Here is a 14,632-nt window from a genome sequence, read left to right as displayed (position 1 = left end):
TGCTTTTGTTGGGCAATATAGGCCAATTTGCCCCAAATTGTTGGATGTATGGGGCTTTACAAACCATCATCGATGGCTGAGAACAACTGAAATAGAAAACCACAGTCGGTGGGTAATCGGAATCCCTATGTGAGCGGTCATTGGCCGACCACATTTATAGGGCTTCATGGTTTATGGTTGTTCAGTCTGAATGGTTAGAGCTGTCCAGTTTAGCTAATTATATCCATGGTCAAATTGGCTACAGATCTGGTCATGCAGTGATCTCTCTCCCTCGCACAATAAGACTCTCCTCTGGTCTACAAGCTTTCAAGCGTTCTCTGAAAACCCACCTCTTCAGACAAGCTTATAATATTCCTCAACCACCCTCTTAACCTCACTACATTACCCTATTACCACCCGTTATACAACTACCCCTTGACCAACATTGTTGTGTGACAGGATCATTTAGCTTATGAGTCACTTTTACCTTTGCAGTCTGGCTGGGCTGACTGCAAATATAGACTTAACCTCATGTGTCTAACTCCCATTGTCCCATAGATTGTAAGCTTGCGAGCAGCGGCCTTCTCACCTATTTGTCTGTTTTACCCAGTTTTTTTATTAGTTTACTATGTTTGTCCCCAATTGTAAAGAGATACGGAATATGTTGGCGCTATATAAATAAATGATGATGATGATGAGTAACCAGATCTAAATGTGTGTGGTCATTGTAATACTAAATATACACATTTATAATCGATAATCAATTTATGGCCATTAGAATACACTGAACCATAGCAGCTGGTCTGCACAGCGTGCAGGGACTATGTAATCACAATGTTGGTATGTATGAGAGCAGAAAGTAATGGATGAAGATTGGTAAAGAGTTACAAATCATCCCTTTATCAATTGGAGAAGGTCAATGAAAGAAAACTGTATCGCGATCCATATTAATAATATCTTATAGAATACTGTATGTGTATTAAATAATAAACATGTAAACTTACTTTTACCACACATCTGTCCACCATGGAATCCAACCAATCAATGTAGGATTCAATTGGGGATTGTTCTTCTAACAAATGATCAAACTCCTGATACACTGTGAAAGCAGACATTAATAGATCAGTGTCCAGCTGGGTAAACACAACATGCAGACGCAAAACTGGTCCCAATAACCATATAAGATGTCTGCCAGCTTTCATTTGGTACCAAATTCTAGCAAAGGAACACCCCTAAAAATGCACCTTCTCCACTACTTTATCTTTTTTCAATAATATCGCTCTATAAACTGAAATCTCATTGCTGCGCTGTTCTACAAATCGCTGTGCATCCTCCCCCGTACGTCATTGGCAACGCCTTGACACTGCCCATCTGCTTCTGTCTGCCTGCGCAAACTGATGCTTCTCCCTCCATCTCTAGCGCACTTGCGCAAATCGAGGTCGATGGCCAAAGCTGAAATTGCGCCACATAATGGTAGTTTTGGGCTTTAAAAATGATCCCTCTTGGAACTAAAACACATAGCTTAATAATACATCTTCTGAACACATAAAAAGAGATTTTAACAGCTTCAAGTGACAATAGGACAAATAATTGTGTATATCTGTGTGCACTAGGAAATATTTCCAATAATTTATAACCTAAACCCAAGACAAAGGGCTAGATTTACTAAGCTGCGGGTTTGAAAAAGTGGGGATGTTGCCTATAGCAACCAATCAGATTCTAGCTGTCATTTTGTAGAAGGTACTAAATAAATGAAAGCTAGAATCTGATTGGTTGCTATAGGCAACATCCCCACTTTTTCAAACCCGCAGCTTAGTAAATCTAGCCCAAAGCATGAATGACCCATGTCCTAACCCCAAATGTGATTTAACGAGCTAATTAATAAATAAAGGTACACATAAATGATTCTAATAATAAATCTCTGCTAATGTAATCATATCTTGTGTCACGTACACCTAGACCCATTCCATGGGAAAAATCACCATAATTCACTATATCAATGATATTTATTGGTCATGGTTCTTGTATATTTGTCATAAAATCCCTCAGTAATCTGATTGCATTCTTATGACTGACAGTCCAGGCCACAACATGGCTGCTTCCACTGTGTGCAGACAGTAAAATGCTCTTTAACAGAGCTGAAACCTGTCAGTCAACTGTGGCCTGTAGCTCCCTATTGGCTATGAAAACAGGAAACAGGAAGTGCTTCGGCATTCAAAACCACCGCTGATATTGAAATAAATTCTAGGCGCTGTGACAGAATGGTAGCAGATAACCAATAGGATAAGGAGGAATCATGGTGTTAAAGCTTTTTATCCCCGCCAAAAAACCATTGTTAGGATGTCTCTTTAAAATGTAATTCTTACAGTCCAGTAGATATGTACTCTGCTAATTTAGAGCGTAGTGTGCTGCATCGCTTACACTGGATAATGAGTTTCCTGTGCTCGTCTCTGGAGTCCTCTATAGTATAAAGACTTTGTTTGGTAATGCTATTAAGGTCAACATTCCTCCAGTCTTCCAGCATCTGAAATGTGATATCAGCGCTGTGTATTACCGTCCGCGAGGCCTGCAATTCAAATACATTAAGTCAAAAGTAAATAAATAAAACGCACAGTGTTTGTTATGGGTTTAAGCACAGAAGGGCATTTATGCTTGGTAGGAAAAAACTGCATAATGAGTATAATTATGACCAAAGCAGGGGCAAACGCAGGATTTGTAGAGGAGGGTTTCCACACCACGCCGCCAGTGGGCATGGCCAGCATGCATGGGGGCGTGGCTATAATATTAGACAGTGCTTGGCTGCTCTCCAACTCTTTCTATCCCCATAATATACATGAGCAATGCTGCGTGCACTACTGTTTGGTGCCTCCCTTTTCAAGCAGAGCCGTGTGAAACGGGGGCAGGGTCCAGCCACCTCAATTATACAGTGCCCAAGGCTTGGGGGGGGGGGGGGAGGCTTGGGTTCCAGGTACTAGGAAATTCCCCCATCAGTTTGCCTATGCAAAGTAGCTTACAGAACACAATTTTTGCACTGGATAGATATTCTGGTGGTGGAGACCAATTTCACCAGGGCGACTGTTGTTTAACAGCAGCTAAAGTGTCACATGTTTCATGTGTGTACATGATGGATGCACCTGAAGAGAAACCTTTCAAATATCAAATGTAGCGTGTTTCTTTCAGACAAACGCTGCGATTAAGCAGCGGCCAAAGGACACGTTGATCTCGCCACACTCAACTAAAGGTGCCGCAACTCGGCAGCGTTCCTATGGAGTTGGGTCACCGGATTGCACAATGTAGTAGAAAGAAACATGCTCCGTAGTCTGTAGAAGTGTCCAAACCTTGTGCGCTTTACAAAATATTTATATATAGAAATTGAAAACTGAATTTCAGTCATTTACAGAAATACAGTTTTTGAAGGATACTAACCTGGCACAGATGGTTTAATGATGTCTGTCTCCGAAGGATTTGTGAAAACCTTTTAGACACTAATAGGAAAAGATAAAATAAAATTTTGCTACCTTGAAGATACAAACTGGAGTATCTCACCATTCAGTTACATGAAAACAGACACACCACACACACACGAAACACACACACACACACACACACACACACAAAACACACACACACACACACACACACACACGAAACACACACAGGTACTAGTACTGCTAGTATTAAATGTGCCTTATTTTTGAAAGTTGAACTCCTACCCCCTGAAATCTTAAAGCCACATTACCACCTAGATGCAGAACATTTACATTCACCACTTAGTGGACGCGTCACAGTATCTATTCGTTAAAATGGGAGGATCCAAAAGTGGAAATAAACTGTCTTTAAGATGGAGGTAAATTAACGCCATAATTTATTTTTTAAATGCCACCGCTTTTTACTGTAGCTTATAGCCATTATTAATTATACTAAACCGGAGGTATAATAGTGGTATATTTTTTGTTAATTTATTTTCATTTTCTCCACTTTTATAGACTGTATTCCATGGTGTAGAAGTTCACTGTTCACAGCAAACACAACTGTGACAAATATATCTAGTAAGACATTTATAAATCCATATTATTATTATTATTATTATTATTATTATTAAGAAAATGGTCACACATTTTTCTTCATTTTCACAATTGATAATTTTCTTTGGAATAAAAATGTATTAATTTTTTTTCTGTTGCCTTTGGTTGAAATAAACAGTAATTAAACATTACCAGCGTATCTGTTGCACTAAAATGTAACTCTTTGAACAGTGCATCAACAGTATTTCAACTATGCAAAGAAATAAACACTAGTCTTGGCTATTCCATTGTAGTGAGTACAAACAGAGGGGAGTGTGAGAACCAATAAAAGCGTCTTTCCAAACTCACTTGATACACGGTATGTGAAATATCTAGCTTACAAGTAGATAGGTTACAAACAACTGTCATATGTGCCTATTTTTTAAAACCATAAAGCTGCGGAAACATTTATAAAAATTATTTGCAAATAATCATATCGTCAAGTGGGTGAATTCATTTTTGTGACCTTCCTAATGTTTATTTTTTTAATGATCAGGTCCTTTTAATATTCCTTTAAAACATAAAAAAAAGAAAAAAAACTATAATTATTTTTGTTTTTGGGGTTTTTAACATACTATGACATCATCCTAGTTCCTGCTTTTGATCTGCAGCAAATTATTTTTCTTAATTACTAGATGATGGTAAAGAGATTTTCTGAATGGAGAAAGTGTGAAAGCTTTTAAAGAGACAAAGGGCTAGATTTACTAAACGGCGGGTTTGAAAAAGTGGAGATGTTGCCTATAGCAACCAATCAGATTCTAGCTGTCATTTATTTAGTGCATTCTACAAAATGAAAGCTATAATCTGATTGGTTGCTATAGGTAACATCTCCACTTCTTCAAAGCCGCAGTTTAGTAAATCTAGCCCAAAGTAATCTCAGCTTACATTCATTATTTTTTTTTACCTATAACAGATCTTATAAGAACAGTATTCTAAATGATTTGGGAGGGGTTCAGCTGTTTAATGGAGTGGTGGGATGCTCTAGTAAATTTAACTTTTTCAATAGAGCTGGTGTTCAATATTAAGTCAACACTGAATGAAGTATTTTAACATTAGGCTTTAGAAATGATCAATTCAAGATTTAATATTTCTTTACATAAAAAAATGATTTGACAGCATTCAACAGTGGTCGCTTCAGCATACTGTATATTCTTACACACGCAAGACAAAAGAACAGAAATCAAATCAATACCTACGCTCAAATTTAATATTTCGTAAGTTTTCCGGGAGGTCGTGAAGGGCAACTTTCAACCACTCATCCAGCTGCTTGGCAAATTTTCTGATCACTTGCGTCAAACTTAAGAGGTGAAGAATCAAAATATTAGGTCATTGTTTTAAAAAAAAAATATGTTTTGGTAAATGGGTATTTTATCGGCAAAAGTATGAGTCACTACAGATGGAGAAAAGCACCATGCTCCAATGTTAAAGGCTAAGAGGAGAATGAGTGTTATTTTGTGACACTTCTCTGATTCATTTAGCTGGGAACAGCCAGGGATTTTTAAACAAATTGGGAACAAAAATATATTCTATGCTATTGCACAGTTCTCTCCAATAAACAGTGATTCACCTGTATGTCACTTACTCTGTTTATCAAGAAATGTTTTTTGTAACATTTACAAGGCTTCGATCAATACTATGGCGCCGTAACAAGTCTAAGTGAAGGCCGCTACATATCTGCAAGATCATAAGCTCAGACACTGTAGGGGGGGGAATTCTTGTAGGTTAAGGCTATAACAGCAACATTACTTTAAAATTAGATGTATCAGACTGCAGCGTATTATCTCTTCTTATCCTTCTACTCTATGTAACTACACATATTGCACTGTTTTCTAACAGTTGCCTACTGCTGGAAGTGACAGTAACAGGAATGGTCAATTCAATTGGGGCTTTGCTGTAACAAGAGTACAGAAGATTTAGGGGGCTACAAAAAGTGCACAGATGGGTCTTATAATGTATGTTAAGCTTTGTGAGAAAAGATTTAAGCTTAACAGGTAGGAATCCTGTACTCAAAAAAGTGTGAAAAACTCTAATCTTGATAGATTACTTATGATTAGTTTAACATTTCCCAAGGCATTGTGCTCACTGCAAGGATTTATGAATCACCCGACGGCTAGACCCAGAACAAAGCAACATACATTGGAATAAATCATGCCAGACCAAATAGCAACAATAAGGCACTTTGACTTAAGGCACCAACCTGTCGGGCAAAGCTTGTAACACAGTTGGCATCAATACACCAGAGATCGCTTTATATAGTATGGAATCACACACACCCACTATGTTTACTACGGTGGACGAGCCCAGGACCGGCAACATGTGGGGTGGCATTCCTTGCCAAAAGTGCAGAAGGAAACTTTGAACCTGCAAAATAAAGACAATTAAAGTATAATTGTATTGGATTAATCACATCATTATTGTATCTACCTCCCAACTTAACTGAAATCAAAATTGTGACAAAACTGACTATGTCCCCGATTCACACAGACCATGTTTCCGAACCTACTAGTCACACCCCCAACTTGTGACCATCATCGTCATCTATTAATATAGCGCCACTAATTCCGCAGAGCTGTACAGAGAACTCACTCACAACAGTCCCTGCCCCATTGGAGCTTACAGTCTAAATTCCCTAACACACACACACACAGACACAGGGATCAATTTGATAGCAGTGAATTAAGTTAACCTACCAGTATGTTTTTGGATTGTGGGAGGAAATCGGTGCACCCGGAGGAAACCCACACAGATAAGGCCATGGTTGGGAATCGAACTCATGACCCCAGTGCTGTGAGGCAGAAGTACTAACCACTAAGCCACCAAGCTGCCTCAATATAGTCATGTCTCTATTCTGCCTATATTATACAGTCATGGAAAAATGCCCTCAATCTTATAGTCTACACTTCCTTTAGTTGGGATGGTTGATTGAGATATAAATTCTGTACATCTGAATTTTGCCCAAATTTTAAAATTGTAAATGTATTTAACACATGAATATTAGCAATCTTTGTAAATAGATTATATTCTGTTGTATTGAAATATATTAGTTTTTACTGTACTGTACCTCATCAAAGTTGGCTCGTATTACGGTGTCCAGAATCCTTTGGCAGTGGGTACGATACATCATTATAAATGTTGAAATCTGCAGCCAATGTAATTGAAAAAAATATTGATATATATTTATTTACTGAAAAACATCAGCTAATTTAAAGCCGTTACTCCTTCATTGGAAAACGTAAGTGCTATCTAAACATTATCCTATTGCACTTTACAGGTGGAGCTGACAGGTTGACGATTAATTTAATCTATAAATGAGCAGTATTTTAGGAGAACAATGGTAATCCAATGAAAGGATTAATTGTAAAGTGGTAGGATTCTGTAGTTTGATGTGACGTTTACACCTTTGTACTTGAGTGCGTCTTCAGATTGTTCTGCTTCCCTGCTAAACTAATCCTACTACTAGTTGGTGGAGGCATCTCCCAAGAGTGTGGGCTTGAAGTGTGATGATGGACGGGCCATATAGATGCAGCGGTCCAACACCAAATTGATGTGTGTATCCTGTGCGCTTTGAAAATGACGTCAAGGGGTAAATTTATCAAACTGCGGGTTTGAAAAAGTGGAGGTGTTGCCAATAGCAACCAATCAGGTTCTAGCTGTCATTGTTGTAGAATGTACTAAATAAATGATAGCTAGGGGCCCGATTCATTAAGGATCTTAACTTAAGAAACTTCTTATTTAAGTCTCCTGGACAAAACCATGTTACAATGCAAGGGGTGCAAATTAGTATTCTGTTTTGCACATAAGTTAAAGTTTTTTCATGTAACACACAAATACTTGATAGCTTATTTGTACACTGAAATGTAAAGTTGATATTTGTGTGCTACATGAAAAAACAGTCAGTATTTAACTTATGTGCAAAACAGAATACTAATTTGCACCCCTTGCATTGTAACATGGTTTTGTCCAGGAGACTTAAATAAGAAGTTTCTTAAGTTAAGATCCTTAATGAATCAGATCCCAGATTCTGATTGGTTACTATAGACAACATCTTCACGTTTTCAAACCCTCAGCCCCAACTGTGTGAAGGAAAAAGTGCACTTTCAATATTGCCTGTGGTTCTAAAGTCACATTTTTTATTTGTGAAACTGAAACAAGAGAATTCAATATTTATTTATTGCTGTAATCAAGTTACAAAATTATTATTTTTTTAATGCATTTGCCACATTTTGTTATATTAAGTGGTGAACATGAAAAGCACTATATAATTTAATATGTAAATGTATATTTAGCTTTGTCTTTTCCTCTATGTCTTTGGGACGAGCTATGTGTGTGGTGAAAGTTACTGAAAGCTGAACAAAGATAATAAAATTAAGAACTTTATTGTGCAGTTGGTCAATACTGAAAAATAGGGACATTTCATGGGAAATTAGGGACAGTTGGCAACTGTGCTTAGTCATTTCACAGTTCTACAAATAGTTCTTGCAATTTGTTATGTATATGTTTTATTCTTTGTAAATGTCATTAAAAGTTATATTGAACTTATACACACCACATGATGAGAACGTAGGCTTTAATAGTATAGACAAGAGACTCCGGGAAATTAATCTGGCTTTACAGATACCTTTTCTTCTGGGATGCTGGATGGCAGATTTAGGTCTTTGACATTTGGGAACTCGGGCAGTAATGTTCCCAGCTTGGATCGCGGTGAATACGCCACTGTCTGTTTTGTGACTTCTTTTTTTCCTGTCTCGTTGACCCACGCCGCTCCTTTCTTAGAGTACATGACGTCATAATACTGAGAGCTTTCTTTCACCGCAATGCCGTAATAATGATACCTAGCGGAACACAACGTCTTATTTTTATGTAACTGTGTCTGTTGATTCAATTTAAACGGTTCAAAGATGTTATTATGATGACTATTGGTATCTGAGAAGAGCTTTTCATAGCCAGCAATAGCAACGCAGCAACATGACGTTACAATAATGACAATCAAAACAATACATTTAGTATATTAATAGAAACTGGAAAGTTTCCGCTGGTTCTACACCATTTCCACCTAAATTTTGCTTCAGCCCTAAGCCTGTAAGCCTGAAATGAGAAAACATGCATATCTGCATGTTACTTATGCCAGATAGTAATATAAACACAGAAACTGCTCTTGTAATGCGTGTGATGCAAAAGTAACACGTCAACAATAAATAAAACGTAACCGCCAGTATCCACATGTTTTCTAAATTACACAATTGAAAGTGGAGAATATCTCTTCCCTCTCTGCTTTATATAAGCTATTACAAGATCCTTACCCTTACATATAATTTAGTTGCAACAATGGGTTGGGCTTTTGTTTTCATTTTGAAAAGGAGTAGAAAAATAGCAAAGAGGAAGTTTGGCATCTAATCAGTAAAACAATGGAGTTCAGTTTGTCACTGCATGGGCTGCCTATAGGTGTAGAAGAAATAAAATCCTGTAAAATGATCATTACTAATTCATGTCATTGAGTTGCTTATTCTATAATGCTTAATGTCTTATGCTTCACTCATTTGGTGTGTGTTTAGGGCCCTTGTTATGCTACATGACTATACTTCAGTTCACGGACAAATACCCTGACGTTCTCCTGCAGTGTATTCTTGTACAATCGAGAATTCATTGTTCCGTCAATAATTCTGAGACTGCCGAGCAGCCGAACAACATTTTTCCCATCTTCCAGAGTATTATACTCATAACATTGGCTGGAAGACCTGAAGAACTCAACCCCTTCACTATTTGTTGTGATTGAACAAGGAGGGACTAGGAAGTAGAGAGGACTACCTGGCCAAAAGTGGGTGTGTCAGAGTAGGTTGTGAGCAATAGCCTATCCAATCCATGTCCTATACAGCCAGGGACAGCGCATTGGCGCGCCAAGTGCGTCAGCCAATAAAAACTGATGCGTGCAGGGATTCCATCTCATCCCTCGCAATAGCCCTAATGATCAGACCCTGAAAGGGGTGTGGTGTATTTTGTGGGAACATAGTTGTGGTTTGTTGGATCTACACAGCATTTTTGGGCTTTTGTGACTTAAAGGGATTACTGGAAAAATATAATTTTACGGGCTATTTGTTTAACCTGATCCTCTTGATCGATTATTAGAGCTTAAATGATGATCAGATGACACGTACAATTATTAAAAGAATACTATTCATATATTTTTCTTAATGAATTACCCTACACCAGACTAGCAGAATGCTCAATATATGCAGCCCACTGACCAAGAAGCTACTAAGGACCTGTTATTGTTTGGAGTTGGCATCAATGCAATTTGGTGGCACTTGGAAATTTCTAAACTTTGGAAGCACATATTATGAAGTTACCAAGCCGGCCAGAGGGTGTATAAGTAATACTCTTCTGCTAGTTGCAGACAGGAGAAATAAGTAGGTAAATATTAATAATAGATCCACAGAAATGTCCATGAAAAAGTGTACATTGATCTCTGACACAGGGTCACACACAACGCTGGAATTCCATTACGGTTAACTTTTGTACTCACTTTGATTGTCCTCTGGTTCCAAGTCTCCTTGTGGTTAATTGTGGGAACTGCTGTCTAATTATCTGCAAGGAATGAAATATATTACCATAGGTCAGCTGTCTTTGTGGGAACAGAATTGGTTCAAGGACATGACCTAGTTTCAATGTGAAACATCTTAATGACAAAAAAAAAAAGAGTTATATCACACACTTTTCATCTCTTATTAGATGTATTCTGGTGTTATTCTTAACCAGGGCCAGATAAGCGAAGGGTTGTAGAGGATCTATGGTAAGTGGCCTCGTTAACAAAATAGATCAAAAGGAAAAAAACAAAAATATTGCTATGGAATTCACTTGTTATTTTAAAAAATAAATAAAATAATGACTTAATCTTGAGCCTTATGCAAGATTGGATTGGATTAAAGTAAAGTAAAGTGCCTTTCAAGAGACGTTTTAATGTTAAAATGTTAGGAAGTGACTTATTTTATTTCAGGGAGGGGGGGGGGGATTGATCAGTTAGGGATAATATGGAGTAGTGTAAAATTGGTGTAGAAGTTTATTACACTACAGCGGGGGAGGGGCAGCAAAAATAGACTTAGGGGACAAGAGAGTTTAATCTGGGTCTACTTAGCGCTGCACATAAAAATTACTCAGGAGTCATTCCCACAAAAAAGATTTTATGCTGAAGAGAGGTCTCAAGACAGTGGTAAGTGTATGGTATAATTCTGTCATCATAAGCTTTATATTTGGAGCGTTATAAATGTAACAAAATAAAATATTTAACTACATTATCAGTCACTGCCCTGTCTTTATCCATACAGGAGATTTGAATGAAAAGTTTTCATAGAAAATACATTTAAGGGGTCTGATTCATTAAGGAAAGTTTAGTAAAAAAAATTGAGTAAGTTTTCTCCTGGACAAAGCCATGTTACAATGCAAGGGTGCAAATTAGTTTTCTATTTTGCATATAAGTTAAATACTGACTGTTTTTTATGTAGCACACAAATATCAACTTTAAATTTCAGTGTACAAATAAACTATCAAGTATTTGTGTGACACATGAAAAAACAGACTGTATTTAACTTATGTGCAAAATGGAAAACTAATTTGCACCCCTTGCATTGTAACATGGTTTTGTCCAGGAGACTAATTACTCACTTTTTTTTTTACTTAACTTCCCTTAATGAATCAGGCCCAAGAAAACTAAAACAGTCCTACTGTGATAGGGGCCTTTTCTTTCTGAATCTATTCTCTCGTTCCCTCCGTATTATAGAAAGCCGCTGGCAGTGAGGAAGGACTACCATTAAATGCAAAGCAGAATATAGTTAAATAAAAGTAGATAGTTGTAACTAAAAAAAAAAAACAATGTCAACGACACAAGGGCTGTCCTCATCCTGAGTCCCGATCGATTTGGCTAAGTAGGACATGGCAGAAGATGACTGACCACAACTGGTACAAAATAATTTATTATCGAACTTCCAACTTAACCGAACTACTAGTGTTATCAGGGCATAGTACATTAATTAAGGAGGTTGTTTTTTAAATAATAAATTCATTATTTCAGTGGAGATGTTGACTATAGCAACCAATCAGATTCTAGCTGTCATATTGCAGAATGCACTAAATAAATGATAGCTAGAATCTGATTGGTTGCTATAGGCAACATCTCCACTTTTTCAAACCCGAAGCTTGATAAATTTACCCCAAAAAGGGAACTTTCGGGAGCAGAGCACTTTCTCCCAGTTCTGAAGCATTCTTTATCTGTCATCAACAAACATGTTTTCAATCCGTAACGATATTCCTGATTCGCTATGATGCACCAGGCAAGTGAAAACAAAATGGCTGCCTCCACAAGACCTGGGCAACTGGTGTGCTTGATTGCACATATATAAAAATCATATTTTAATCCCTTAACAAACACTTTGGTAAATCACATACTGTTGATTGTTTTGTGCATGGAGGGGTTAAAAACTGCATTTTATCCCAAAGAATCCCCCCTATGGACCCGACACCTTCCAGGAGCTTACTGTTGTCCTCATAGTAAGAAAGGACTAACCTGGATCATAATATTTCTGCTCATGTAAGTGTGAATACAAAAACATAACAACAGTATACAATACTTTTTCACACTCTGGTTTTGCTACACTCAAAACACTTATATATATATATATATATGTCAAACAGATGGTTCGGGATGCATTCAGCTGTTAATATCAGCACAGAAAGAAAAAAAAAGAAAAGTGTAAACTTGATGAATTTCCAAGATGTTGCTCTATTCATTGTATCTGAAAACAGAGGGTTTGATTTTAATAAAAGCTGTTCAGAGGAAGAATATATCACCTTTATATCATGTATTTCCAATAGCCCCCATTATTATTTGCAGATCTGATCTAAGCTTTACAGGTCCTGAACTCTGGCCGCCATTTGGTGTAATTTCTAGAGCAGAACTTTAGCAAACATGAGAAGAAAAACGCTTTGTGAGGAGCTGCAGAACTTTGCTGCGCCGCCGTTTGATAAATGAGCAGGCAGCCCAGCCAGTCGTCTATTCTGGGGTTGTGTTTTGTACAGGTTCAATGAAGCCTGCTATAAGGACACCCCATGCTGGTCCAGCTACTGATCTAACATTCCTTGATTCAATAGCCAAATTCACTTAACCCTTTCCAAAGGGGCAGCCCGGGGAACACCGCCAGGGGCTGCTGGTTATTCTTGGAGCTAAGCGGTTAAGCCACTGAAGGGCAGTTAAAGGCAAAACAGAATGGAGAAAAGCAAGTGTTTGCAACAGGGAAAATAAAAGTTTTTTTGCTCAGTCGTTCTGGCACACATTTCATTGGGATTAACACAAAAGAAACGCTGTTTCATACTGAACGGTCTGTCTATCAAGGTCAAAATTGTTTTTATTTTATTTTATTTTATTTTAACGCACCTGGGATTAGCTTTTGGCATGATTGTGTATTTATCAATTCCTAAAATGTGTATTTTGCATGTGACTTTTATGGTTTTTCACCCCTGTATGGAAAAACATTTGAAGTGAATGCTGCAATTATGATAAACTTGCTACCAGCCAAAAAAACACTTGGGTGCATATTTTCTAAACTGCAGTTTGAAAAAGTGGAGATGTTGCCCATAGCAAGATCAGATTCTAGTTATCATTTATTTAGTACGTTCTACAAAATGATAGCTAGAATCTGATTGGTTGCTATAGGCAACATCTCCACTTTTTCAAACCCGCAGTTTAGTAAATATACCCCCAATAGTGTCTGATTCATTAAGAAGAGCAAAGCAAAAAAGAGTGCTCCTGGACAAACCATGTTACAATACAAGAGGTGTAAATTAGTTTATTATTTTGCACTTAAGGAAAATATTGCCTGCTTTTTCATGTAGCACACAAATATTTGAAAGCTTTATTTTTACACTGAAATTCAAAGTCGATCTAGGACATGCCCTATCCCAACTATAAATCTGCCCTCACATTTTAAATTTACATCCCCCTCCAATGCAACATGGTTTTGCCAAGGTGCAAATGTATTCCTTTATTTTGCTTTGCTTCCCTTAATGAATCAGGCCCTTAATGTCCTTTTTTTCAGTGATAGATTAAAATGCAATCTACTATTTCCTAAGAATAAAACTTACTCAGTGTACAGATGACAGAATGAATTAACCAACCCAACAGTTTCCAAGCAAAGTCTATTGGCCAGGCCTGGATTTGTGGAAACTCGAGGGTTAGGGGGGTGGCAGGTTGGAGAGAAAACATGACCATTTTTCTTACCAAAATATGACCTGTGTCCCTCTCCACCCCTATAGTTTTTACAAAGAGCCCCCATGCTAGCTAGCCTAGGCTGACAAACAGTGTGTATCCTCCTGTAATAAAGTTTCCCAGTAAGGCTTGCCAGAGCACAGCTGGTTACTATAAGCAGACAGTGACAAAGGCATTGTGCATGTCAGTAGTTCCCAGTTAATAAATATTGGTTCAGACCTCCCACAAAATGGCTGCCTCCAATGTGTGTAGGAGACAGGTGTACTAATCCTGCCTTTCAGCAAACCTGCATCTATGAAAACCATGCAAATGTATGTTGTGTAAATATTGAGCCTAC

At 37.6% G+C, this 14,632-nt stretch overlaps 1 protein-coding gene across 1 annotated transcript in view; it reads right to left on the bottom strand.

The window, feature by feature from the left end:
• The window catches only part of RFX4 (regulatory factor X4), a 67,136-nt gene that overhangs the window by 17,559 nt on the left and 34,945 nt on the right, over positions 1–14,632 (bottom strand). Inside the window, exons 5-12 of the mRNA XM_075205397.1 lie at positions 10,564–10,625; positions 8,662–8,875; positions 7,105–7,182; positions 6,241–6,404; positions 5,240–5,340; positions 3,406–3,464; positions 2,401–2,545; positions 984–1,078 (exon numbers count right to left, since the gene is read on the bottom strand). Coding sequence (XP_075061498.1) covers positions 984–1,078; positions 2,401–2,545; positions 3,406–3,464; positions 5,240–5,340; positions 6,241–6,404; positions 7,105–7,182; positions 8,662–8,875; positions 10,564–10,625 — 918 coding nt within the window. The remainder of the gene's footprint in view (positions 1–983; positions 1,079–2,400; positions 2,546–3,405; positions 3,465–5,239; positions 5,341–6,240; positions 6,405–7,104; positions 7,183–8,661; positions 8,876–10,563; positions 10,626–14,632) is intronic.

This window comes from Mixophyes fleayi, chromosome 4 (genome assembly GCF_038048845.1).
Source record: "Mixophyes fleayi isolate aMixFle1 chromosome 4, aMixFle1.hap1, whole genome shotgun sequence".
Classification (NCBI taxonomy): domain Eukaryota; kingdom Metazoa; phylum Chordata; class Amphibia; order Anura; family Limnodynastidae; genus Mixophyes; species Mixophyes fleayi.
This window is presented reverse-complemented; position numbering and strand designations above follow the sequence as displayed.